Here is a 12,560-nt window from a genome sequence, read left to right as displayed (position 1 = left end):
CTTCTCATAGGCATTCAACAAATTCCCCCTCTTGCGAACTGACAACGTGATTTCCCCAATCCCCCAATGTATTGAAGTCCCCATTAAAGTTGTAATATTACCCTTGTTACATGCCCTTTCCAGCTCCGTTTGCGATCTCATCCCCATATGGAGGCTTATATACGATTCCCATAATGTTTTTTCTTACCCTTGCAATTTCTTAACTCCATCCACAGATTTGACATTTTCTGACCCTATGTCACCTCTTTCTAAAGATGTAATTCCAGCTGTTACCAACAGAGCCACACCGCCGCCTATGCCTTCCTGCTGCCCTTTTGATACAACCTTCTGTAATTATGACCCTCTTCCAGCCACGACAGAGTGATGCCCACAGATTCATACCAACCAATCTCTAATTGCACCAAGAGTTCATCCACCTTATTCCAAACACTGCATGTACTTAAATACAGCACCTTCAGTCCTGTATTCTTTTGAATTTTGCTTCTGTGGTACAGTTTAACTTTTTGCTTTGTCTGCATTTGTACCCAGTCACTGGCTTGTCCTTCCTTACATTCATGTTACATCCATCATCTACTTGTAAACATGGTGGCTCATCCTCAGCTCTATAATACTTGTTCCATTCCTCCTACCATATTAGTTTAAATTAATTTAATAACAGCTTCAGCAAACCTGCCTGCAAGGATATCAGTTCCCCTCAGATTCAAGTGCAACCTGTCCCTTTTGTAGAGGTTACAATTGCCCCAGAAGATGTCCCAATGATCGAGAAATCTGAATCCCAGCTCCAATTCTTCTGCCACCTCATTCTATTCCTACCCTCACTGTTACGTGGCAGCAATCCCGAGATTACTACCCTTGAGGTCCTGCTTTCCAGTTTCGTTCCTGATTCCATCTTCTGTTTTCAGGGCCTCCTCCCCTTTTCTACCCATGTCCTTGGTACCAAGGGTACCACAACTTCTGGCTACTCCCTCTCCCTTTTCAGGATATTGTGGACGTATTTAGAAAACATTGTGGACCCTGGCACCTAGGAGGCAAACTACCATCCAGGTTTCTTTTTCACATCTACAGAAGTCCATGGTATAAAAAAGGTTGGGAACCCCTGATTTGTGGCCAAGTTTCACAACACAGTTCAACAACATAGAATGCTAGTGCATGAACTTTAAAGTGCAGTGTGAAAGAAAAAAAAAATCAGGTAACAAGAGGCTCAATGAAAGTCATTTAAATTTCTAATGTCAGTGACGTGATAGAAGTGCTAGGTTTGGACTTGCAAATCTTGAACAGTTGTTATGTCAGGTGGTTCCGAGGCAGATAAAGGCCAACCAGGCCAGGATCTTATACAGATTAGGCATCAAGGAGTTTCCAGTGCTCCTTTTTATGACTATCAATATTGACATCATACAGACAACCAATTTGCATTTAAGTGCCCAGGCACCAGTCCAACACAAGAACAACAGTTAAAGTTGGCTAGATTTAGAGCTGGGTTTACCATTTGTCATAGCTTATCCATTCAGGTCAGACCTAATGGATCTGCAAGTCCCTATTTGGAGAAATGACTGAAAGAATCATGTCCTCACTTTGTTTACAGTTAAGAGAAGATGGAGATGCCCTTTAATGCCTGTGCAACATTGGTTTGTTCTCAGCTTTGGTGGTGGAATAAGACTTCTTGGATCAACCTAATGCAAGGAGGACCAGTTTCCCATGAAAATGAGATATCCCCTGTACAGTACAGGACTGTTTGTGATCAAGAGCACCAGCAGAATTGTTGAGTTTTCTGATGGGAATCGAAAACTCTGGTGACTCCTGACAGGCTTAGAAAAAGCAGGGGCTCAGGTGTTTCTCTGCCTGGACAAGCTCAATGCATCGAGCAGGAATCAAAACTTGAAAACTAACTACATTTATGCTCCTAATTGGAGGCCAAATACTGGAACTGCAGCTAAAATATTGAAAGAGTCAACAAAATACTGCTCACAGCCTCCCGAAATTCAACAAGCTGACAACATGCCAACTGACTGTGCAACATAGATGCCACCTTCCTGTTGGAAATGCAAACCCTCCTAGACAAACTGAACATTCTCAAGTGTTATCAGAATTAGATAGCCTGGTCTTTGTTTAATTATCCAACAGATGCTTAGAGAATGATCGCTGCCAGATCAAAACCCAGGTTTTAAACAGAAAATATCACCCAACATTAAAAGTTGCCATTTAACTGACCTCTTGTGATCTGGTGGAGGACGGAAGGCGGCTACAAGAGGTTGAATCAGTGCTAGCCCCATAACTATACATCCCAACACAGGGTGAGCTCCGGCACCCTACAAAAAGAAAAGGAAAATAAATTCACATGCATAGAAATGCAGTACTTCACAAATCTGGTGAAGAAAGGTGGTATTGGAGGAACATTGTTTCATTTGGTGGTCTATGTATACGGTTGAATAAAAATAAACTTGACTATTTAATCCAAGGTAAATCAAGTTGATTGTTCTGAAATGGAAAACATTAAATATTCCTTCCTCATTACTATCAAACCTAAATGGAAACAAGTTTTGCTTGAAATGTCAGTGACCAATCTGATGAATCATTCTCAATACTCTCCTCTTTTGCTGTACAATTTATGTTATCTATTCCACTACTCAACCTCTTTTCTTTCTTTTTCAATCTTTTTATTGATTTTCATATATACACAAAAAAAACATAACATAATAATGAGTAAATTATAAATACAATAGACTTGAAATCACATTGATAATAAGATAACAATATCCTATTAAACATCAACAAAAAAAATACCTTAATCAATCAAGTCCATATGATTATATATGAAAAAAACAAAAATAACCATTAAAAAAGAGAAAAAAAAATTTAAAAATATGTGAAAAAAAGTATATATTAAGAAAAATAAAACTCTAAACTAAACTAACATGGGCAACAATAATAGTTTACAAGTATATGATAGTGTCAACAAACTCCAGAACTCCATACCTGAACAAGAATAAGCAGAGAGAAGGTCTGGAAAGGGCCAAATTAATTCATATGAAAATGTCGAATAAACGGTCTCCAAGTTTCTTCAAATGTAATTGATGAGTCAAAAATAGTGCTTCTAATTTTTTCCAGGCTCAGATAAGAAATAGTTTGAGAAAGCCATTGAAACGTGGTAGGAGGATTTACTTCTTTCCAATTTTGTAATATAGACCTTCTGGCCATTAATGTTACAAAAGCAATCATTCGTCTGATTGAAGGGGAAAACTGATTACCATCTTCATTTGGTATGCCAAAAATTGCAGTAATAAAATGAGGTTGTAAATCTATATTCCAAATTGAGGAAATAGTAGTAAATATGTCCTTCCAGTAATTATGTAAAGTGGGACATGACCAAAACATATGGGTCAATGAGGCCACTTCTGAATGACATCTGTCACATTGAGGGTTAATATGAGAATAGAATCGAGCAAGTTTATCTTTAGACATATGAGCTCTATGTACAATTTTAAATTGTATTAAAGCATGTTTAGCACATATAGAAGAAGAATCAACCATTTGCAAAATTTTTTCCCATTTATCTGTTGATATATTATATCGAAGTTCTTTTTCCCATTCTTGTTTAATTCTAACTGATATTTCTGGTTGTATCTTCATAATCATATTATAAATAAAAGCTACTAATCCCTTCTGACAAGGATTTAAGGTAAAAATCAAATCTGTAAAGTCCACCAAAGTTGAATTAGGAAAAGATGGTAAAACTTTATGTAAGAAATTTCTAATTTGTAAATATCTGAAAAAATTAGATTTAGGTAATTCAAATTTGTTGGAAAGTTGGTCAAATGACATCAAAGTATCTTCAAAAAAAAGATCACGAAAACATTTTATACCTTTCCTTTTCCATATGTTAAAAGCTTGATCTGTCCAAGAGGGTTTGAAAAAGAAATTAAGTAAGATAGGGCTATCAAGAACAAAGTTTTTCAAAGTAAAAAACTTATGAAATTGAAACCAAATTCGTAATGTATGTTTAATAACAGGATTAGATACTTGTTTATTAAATTTAACTAAATCAGCAGGAAGACAAGAACCAAGAACAGAGAATAGAGAATATCCCTTTACCTCATTACATTCCAAATTTACCCACTGTGGGCACAGTGGTGAATCCAAATCTAGTTTCCAATACATTAAATTACGAATATTATTTGCCCAATAATAAAATCTAAAATTGGGTAAAGCTAAACCACCATCTTTTTTAGATTTTTGTAATTGCTTTTTACTTAACCTAGGGTTTTTATTTTGCCACACAAATGAGGAAATTTTTGAATCAATGTTATCAAAAAAAGATTTAGAAATAAAAACTGGTAGGGTTTGAAATAAGTATAAAAATTTCGGTAAAATTATCATTTTAATAGCATTAATCCGACCAATTAATGATAAAAACAAAGGAGACCATCTTGTAGTAAGTTGATGAATTTGATGAAGCATAGGTAAAAAATTCAGTCTAAATAAATCTTTATATTTCTTGGTAATTTTTATACCTAAATAGGTAAAGTTATCAGTAACAACTTTAAATGGTATCCTATCACTCAATAAAATTTGTGCATTTAAAGGAAATAATTCACTCTTATCTAAATTTAGTTTATAACCAGAAAAAGTACCAAATTGAACCAACAAGGATAAAATAGCGGGAATAGACCTATCAGGGTCAGAAATATATAACAGCAAATCATCAGCATAAAGTGATAATTTGTATAACTTCTCATTACGGGTAATACCAAAAATATTAGGAGATTCACGAATAGCAATAGCTAAAGGTTCTAATGCAATATTAAATAATAAAGGACTTAAGGGACAGCCTTGTCTCGTACCACGAGATAATTGAAAAAAAGAGGATCTATAGTTATTTGTAAGAACAGAAGCAACAGGTTTATGATATATTAATTTAATCCATGATATAAAGTTAGGACTAAAATTAAAATTTCTCAATGTATTAAATAAATATATCCATTCAACTCTATCAAAAGCTTTTTTCAGCATTTAATGAAATAACACATTCTGGGATTGTGGGTGGTGAAGTATGAATTATATTAATCAATTTTCTAACATTAAAAAAGGAATACCGATTCCTCATAAAACCAGTTTGATCTTCTGAAATAATCTGTGATAGTACTTTTTCTAATCTAATAGCTAAAATTTTTGTAAGAATCTTAGAATCTACATTTAATAGTGATATAGGGCGATAAGATGTACATAAAGTAGGATCTTTATCTTTTTTAAGAATTAAAGAGATATTAGCTTCATAAAAAGATTGAGGCAATCTCTTCTTAGCAAACGCATCATTAAAAATTTCACATAACCAAGGAGAGAGCAAAGAAGAAAAAGTTTAAAAAAATTCTACTATATAACCATCAGGACCAGGAGCTTTCCCTGAATTCATTAATGAGATAGCCTCTCCTATTTCCACCATAGAAATAGGAGCATCTAACAGGCTATGGTCTTCATCAATCAGTTTAGGAATATTCAAATTGTTAAAGAAATTATCTATCATGGACTGGTCACCATCAAATTCTGATTGATATAAAGATTTATAAAAATCTTGAAAGGTATTATTAATTTCTTTATGATCAGTAGTTAAATTACCGTCTAGTTTGCGAATTTTAATAATTTGTCGCTTAGTCGAGATAGCCTTTAATTGATTAGCTAACAGTTTACCAGTACGATCACTGTGAATATAGAATTGAGCCCTGGTCCTAATTAATTGATTTTCAATTGAAGAAGATAATAGTAAACTATGTTCCATTTGAAGCTCAACTCTCTTCTTATAAAGTTCTTTGGTAGGAGTCACGGAATAAATCTTATCAATTTCCTTGATTTTATCCACTAATAAAGCAATATCTAAATATCTTTGTTTTCTTTTACCAGCAGAATATGAGATAATTTGTCCACGAATAAAAGCCTTAAAAGAGTCCCAAAGTATTCCTTTGTCGATTTCTTCAGTACAGTTTGTTGAGAAGAACAAGTCAATTTGCTGTTTTATATAGGTGATAAATTCTGGGTCTTGAAGCAAAGTAGCGTTAAGCCTCCAAGATCTGATATTATTGGAATAGTCCGAAATCTTAATAGATAACTTCAAAGGTGCATGATCCGAAATAGTAATAGAATCATATTTACAATCAATAACATCCGTTAATAACCGATGATCAATAAGAAAATAGTCAATTCTAGAATAGCTATGATATACATGTGAAAAAAATGAAAATTCTTTATCTTTAGGGTTCAAAAACCGCCATATTTCTGTAATTCCCGAGTCAACCATAAATGAATTAATAAGTAGGGCTGATCTGTTCGGAAGAGTACGAATAGGTTTAGATCTATCCATCGAAGGATTCAAACAACAATTAAAATCTCCACCCATTATCAACATATATTCATTTAGATTAGGAAGGGAAGTAAGTAAACGTTTAAAAAATTCAGGGCAGTCAAAGTTTGGAGCATAAATATTAACTAGAACAACTTTCCGATGGAAAAGTAAGCCAGTTATCAACAAAAATCTACCCTGTGTGTCAGAGATAATTTCATGATGTGTAAACGATATTGAGGGGTCTATAAAAATAGACACACCCCTAATTTTAGCGGTACAATTCGAGTGAAATTGTTGACCCTTCCAGAACCTAAAAAAACGTTGATTATCCTCCCTCCTGATATGGGTCTCCTGTGCAAAGATAATATTAGCATTCAGTCTATGGAATACTTTAAATATTTTTTTTACGTTTAATCAGATGATTTAAACCATTAGTATTCCAGGAGATAAAGTTAACAGATTTATCCATCATACTAATATTAGTTGTGTGCATCATAAAAGGTTAGAAAGACACATAACCCACAATTCAGGAAGGAGGAAAATTGATTCAGGAGCAACCGGAGAACATGACACCTCAACAATATTAATAATTTAAAGTCGGCCCATAAACTAAAAGCAAAAAAATAAAAAGCAAAAGCGTGAAAAAAGATCCCTACCCCCTCCCCCCACCCTTCGAAAAAAAGCCAAGCGGCAGGCGCATAATCTAATACTAATATTACCCCCATTTCAAGATGGCAGCTCTATAAAAAGATTAAAAGAAAACTATATAACACCCAAATTAAGATATAGAGTTGCAAAAAAAATATATATCAATCAGAATAAAAGAAAACTAATATAATAAAACAATCATTAATAAAAAAAGTATAAACGTCAAAATTTAAAAGTGTAATATACCTTTAAAAAAAAATCCCATGCTCAAATACAAGATGACGTTTCAAAAGCAAAGACTTATGGGAAGAAGAAACGCCATTTTGAAAAAGCCATATTACTAAATACAAATGTGAGTTCAGCAATCTGTTAAAAGACAAAATAAGATTTAAAAAAAGGGATGTAATAAACAGTACAATATATATAAAAAAAACCAAAAATCCAAAACATTCGTCCCATATCTGAGTACAGGCAAACAAATAAATGCTTACAAAAAACAGAATCTTACGGGAAAAAGAAACGACATCTTAAAAAAGAAGTAAATCATTATTGCAAAATATAAACGTATATAACCAAAACAGAAAGAAAAAAAAGATATTATAAAAATTAAAAAGAACATCTATAAACAATGATGATAGTAAAAAAAAACCCGACCCATAGATCAAAATAAGAAGTTATAACCCAGCTTCATAGGTTAAAACTTAAAATAGAAAGATATCCTCTCTCCGAAAAATCTTCCACATAACACATAGTTCAAGTTGCAGTAGAAGATCGAAATTCTTCAACCAATTTCTTCGCTTCTTCCGGAGTGTTAAAAATTTGCTGACTGTTGTCGCTCAGCATAATTCTAAGCTTTGCTGGATACATTAAAACTTGTTTAAGTCCAATCGAATAAATCTCTGCCATCACTGGTTTAAAAGCAATTCTGGCTCTCATAACCTCATAAGAATAATCCTCAACAATTCGAAATTTGAAGTTATTGTAAGAAATCATACCTTTTTTACGAGCTAATCGAATTAAAAGCTCTTTCTCACGAGGATAATGAAGGCGAACAATCACCGCTCGTGGTTTATCAGTCATAGACAAAAACCTCGCAACTCTGTGAGCATGATCAATAACAGGTTTAGTTTGCAAACCTTCATCACCGAAAATTTCCCACAGTAATTTAGAGAAAAATTCAGTTAAATCACCGGACTCAATTTTTTCGGGAAACCCGATAATTCGCAAATTCTGTCTGCGAGATCGATTTTCGAGATCAGTAATTTTAAACTTATGCTGATTTACAACTTTAAGAGTCGATTGTACCTTCTTATCCAACTCCTCAAGTGTACATGCTTTTTCAGCAATTAATTTTTCAAGAGTCTCCAACTTATCTTCATGCCGCTGAATATCCGTTGCCTGCGACTGAAACTTAGTATCAAGCGATTTAACAGCTCCTTCAAGTTCAGACATTTTCGTGGTAAGCTTGTTTTCCAAACTTGCTATTTTACTTTCCAGGTTATCTTCCAAACTTGCCATTTTACTTTCCAAACTTGCAAGTTTAGTGTCCAGAAGATTAGAAATTGCATCGATAGATAAAGGCTCCTTAGACGATTTCTTACTTGTAGCCATTTTAAGTTCGGCAAAGTTAGATCAAATATAGTTTTAAGGAAAAAAAAGTCAATCGAAAATATCAACTCATTTGATTAAATTCGAAAAGATTTGATTAAAGGGTGATTATAGTTAGAAAAGTGAAGAGCGCCTAAAAGGCAGATGTTTACGTCGCCATCTTCAAACTCCACCCTCACTACTCAACCTCACACTGCAAGTACCTTGAACATCAGTTAAGCTGATGTACTGAGGTTTTACAGCCATTTCCTCAGAAATGGAATCATGTTGCTTGGTGTGAAATGGTGTCATCTTGGAGGATCGACTATCACAATACAGAGATGGTTAACTCAAACTACATAACTGATCATTACACCACAGGGTTGAAATTCGTTTAAGAACTGTCACAATAAAAAAAAAATTATGCCTGTTATACATGTTGCAAGATTTTGAGGAAATTACATTTCATAACTGAACTTTTGATTTTGGGACTGAAACATTAAAAAGGAATATTACATGCACAAGAAAGTTTCAAATTATTTAACCAATAAAAACATTAAAAAATCAAAACTTACATAACTCCAGCCTTTTGCGTGGACGAATGCCAGCACAAAGCCAATTATTGTCAATACAACAGTTAGTATCATCAGAGGCCAGTGCAACTAATTAAAGAAGAAAAAAAAACTATATTACCTTTACATGCTAGATAACTTGATATAAATCTCACAAAAACTGCAAGTGTTCAGATTCGATAATTAGAATAAAAATGAAAGAACTCTTCTGACAGCATTTGCAGTGATAAACAGAGTGCCCTGTGACTAGCTGGAAATCCTGAGGTTTGTGGGCATATGAAATTTGGTAACAAGGTTCCAGAACCCCTCTAGGAGGCCCTCCATAATTTAAAATAGGACTAATTTTAAATTCTCTGATTTGATTTTTCTTGCTTTCCAGATCTTTTGGGATATTAAATACTGTTGTGTACCAAACTTATTTACTTTGATTTACCTGAACCTAAACAATATCATAGATTGTGGATATGTCAACAATAGTTTTGATTGTATCATCCAGCCTTTATAGTCTATACTTGACCTTTGAAAATGTGTAAGCCATGGTGCGTTCCATCTACCTGTGTTGTGCTGTATACCTTTAGATTAGTTTTCTGCACATCATATCCAATACGCTGTTCTAGCATTTTTGTATTTTATTTGGCCAGTATCTACACTGAGGCTGTAAGGCTGCTGTGCTATTTGCCCCACTAATATGATGAAATGAGACCAACACTCCAGGGGTTTGGGCCTAGGGTCTCAGTTTGATTTGGAAAGCTGTGCTCACTTCTATTGTCTGCATTGTTTGTGATTATTTTCCTCTCTGCGCATTGGGTGTTGGTCTTTATTGTTTTTTTTAAAAAAGTGATTCTTTCTGGTTTCTTGCTTTGTGGCTGCCTATAAACAGGCAAATATCAAGTTTGTACATTTCATGTATTCTTTGATAATAAATGTACTTTGAATCAATGATTAAGTAAAGAATTAAAAAAAGTTATCCCAAACTTCAAAAAGCCCGAAGCTATTGAGAAATATACCTGACATAATCATTATATATACCTGAAATATAATCACTATGTACTAGCTATTTACTATACTATGTAATCCCTTCTAGGTACTGAATATTACTATGTATTATTTTACTAGACACATTTTGCTATGTATTGTTTTAACTAGATACTTTGTACTCTCTTAGCTGCATACTGTGGCAATTACAGAACACCTGTTTAGCGAGCAGCACTAATTAGCTGAAAATGTACTCCATGTATTACACTCAGCCTTTGTTTAGTATGAGATAACAGTGGCGGACAGGATGGTACAAGCAGGAAATGTAATGTGAGGGAGGTTGTCTGGAAAAATAACCTTGGCCAGGAATAAGACCCCAATGCGAACTGGAGAGAAATAACGGTGGCGCACCGAGAGCTAGGCAAGAGCGTTTGATTAGTTAATATATAGATGATATGCAATTAAAAATTGATTGGGTATGCTAATAAAACCGAAATGTAACTGAGATAAGAATGCTGTACACCGGAGCTCGGTGGACTTTAGGTGACAAGTTCATTGATTGCCTCAGCCTTTGTTTGCAAATAAAGGTTTAAACTTCTTGAAGAATTGTCTACGTCTCCTGGTCATTTCAAGTAACCACGACAAAACACGTCCAAAAAAAAAATCTGAAGTCAAAGTTATTAAAAAAACAACGCTCTAGTTGTAAAGATGGTAGCAGTGAAGCACATGGAAAATAGCGGAGTAAAATAACACTTATTCTGAAATCAGAAAATCTATACATTGTACCTGAAACCAAAGGTCCTTGCCAAAGATCTTCTTTGTATTTCCTCCGCACCTAAAATACCGGGCAATCAGCATACCAATACTTCCAGTAGTCATCCAAGCTATTAACATCAATGCACCTTTAAATAGAAATGAAAGAATAATGAAATAATAGAAATAGAAATTTATTATATATCATTTTAATAGCACAACTTTGGATCATTTATTTCTGGGTCAGTTTCTCCAATGAGGGAGAAGTCTGGTGTACTCCCTTGACCAAAAGTTTTAGTACAGATTTATCACATGTACATGGAAATATACAGTCAAATGTACCATTTGTGTTAAGTTCCAACATATCCAAGCACCTGCTGGGGGTAGCTGGTAAGGGTCGGTATTTGTTTGGCTCCAACATAAAATAAATAACATCATAGATTGTGGATATGTATCATCCAAGACATATGCCAGTCACAAGAGTGACTTGTAATCCTTTAGACCTTCTGACAGTTGATTGACAAGTCAGAACAAAATTGCTTTTAGTTAGAGTGTGAAATAGACCTGAAAATAACAACTTGATAGAATTAAAGCACAGAAAGGTCCAATAAGTCCATGCAGACATTTTGTCACCCATTCACAATCCAATATTAAATCCATCACATCTCCCCACATTCCGCTTACTTCTGCTACAGAGAGCTTACCGACCCATCCATCTTCCAAGATTCAGAAAAAAATAGGAATGTCAATGTAGTCAATGAAGAATAAGCAAACTCCACACAGACAGCACTGATGGTCAGGACTAAATCTGGGTTGGAGGAGTTTGAAGGCATTTCTTCGGGCTGCTCTCATTTAGAGAAACAGCATCTATTGGGATCCAATCCCCATGCGGTTAAACATTAAGCAATGGATTCTTCATCTGGCAGTTCTATTTTATACTTCATTGCTCCACTTTACAATACTGAGACCACTTTACAGTTTCAGATTTGCCAAAGCTTTAGGCCGTACAAGGAAAAATCTTAATGAATGAATAAAAGCAGTAAAAAGTAATGGACTCTGCCCACTATATCACAGGTACGTTTCTCCGCCCTCCCCCCCCCACCCCACAGTCGCAAGTATCTACAGGAGGTACTGCGTCAAATCAGCATCCACTGATCGTCACAGACTATGCTGTTTTTGCCCCCACCCCCAAAGCTACCATCAAGCAGGATCTACAGAAGCCTGGAGTCCCACAGCACCATGTTCAAATACAGCTACTTCCCTGAAAACATTCAGTTCTTGGACCGACTTGCAAAACCGTAATCAGCACAGTTTAAAATATAATGGGATTTATTTTAATAGCGTTCTTTCCTGTAGAAAAGTGCATAATGTTTGTGTTTCTCTTGGGACTACTGCAATGTGCCCATGGCGCTACTGCAAGTTTTTCATTGCATCTGTGCATACACGTACTTGCTCCTAATAATAAACTCCACACTGACTTTGAAAAGACTTTAAGAATGTATATTTGTCCACTGTAGGAGACCAGGAACTTGCTATAATGCTTTTGATATTTAAAGTGGTAGATTAAATTAGATTAGATATCTGTTAATGGATAAATTTAAAAAAATCAAATTAAATCAAACTTTCACTTAACAATCAATTCCCAAGGTCATGGATCCAACACACATAATGCCAGTGAACTGTGAATACAATGC

General features: G+C 34.6%; 1 protein-coding gene and 1 long non-coding RNA gene across 2 annotated transcripts in view; one reads left to right on the top strand and one right to left on the bottom strand.

The window, feature by feature from the left end:
* The window catches only part of LOC132401787 (uncharacterized), a 97,146-nt gene extending 95,000 nt beyond the window's left edge, over positions 1-2,146 (top strand). Inside the window, exon 4 of the long non-coding RNA XR_009514707.1 lies at positions 1,583-2,146. This is a non-coding gene — a long non-coding RNA (uncharacterized LOC132401787). The remainder of the gene's footprint in view (positions 1-1,582) is intronic.
* Positions 1-12,560, bottom strand: part of LOC132401784 (putative ferric-chelate reductase 1) — a 53,699-nt gene that overhangs the window by 6,112 nt on the left and 35,027 nt on the right. Inside the window, exons 10-12 of the mRNA XM_059983986.1 lie at positions 10,900-11,015; positions 9,142-9,228; positions 2,209-2,306 (exon numbers count right to left, since the gene is read on the bottom strand). Coding sequence (XP_059839969.1) covers positions 2,209-2,306; positions 9,142-9,228; positions 10,900-11,015 — 301 coding nt within the window. The remainder of the gene's footprint in view (positions 1-2,208; positions 2,307-9,141; positions 9,229-10,899; positions 11,016-12,560) is intronic.

This window comes from Hypanus sabinus, chromosome 11 (assembly GCF_030144855.1).
Source record: "Hypanus sabinus isolate sHypSab1 chromosome 11, sHypSab1.hap1, whole genome shotgun sequence".
NCBI lineage: Eukaryota > Metazoa > Chordata > Chondrichthyes > Myliobatiformes > Dasyatidae > Hypanus > Hypanus sabinus.
This window is presented reverse-complemented; position numbering and strand designations above follow the sequence as displayed.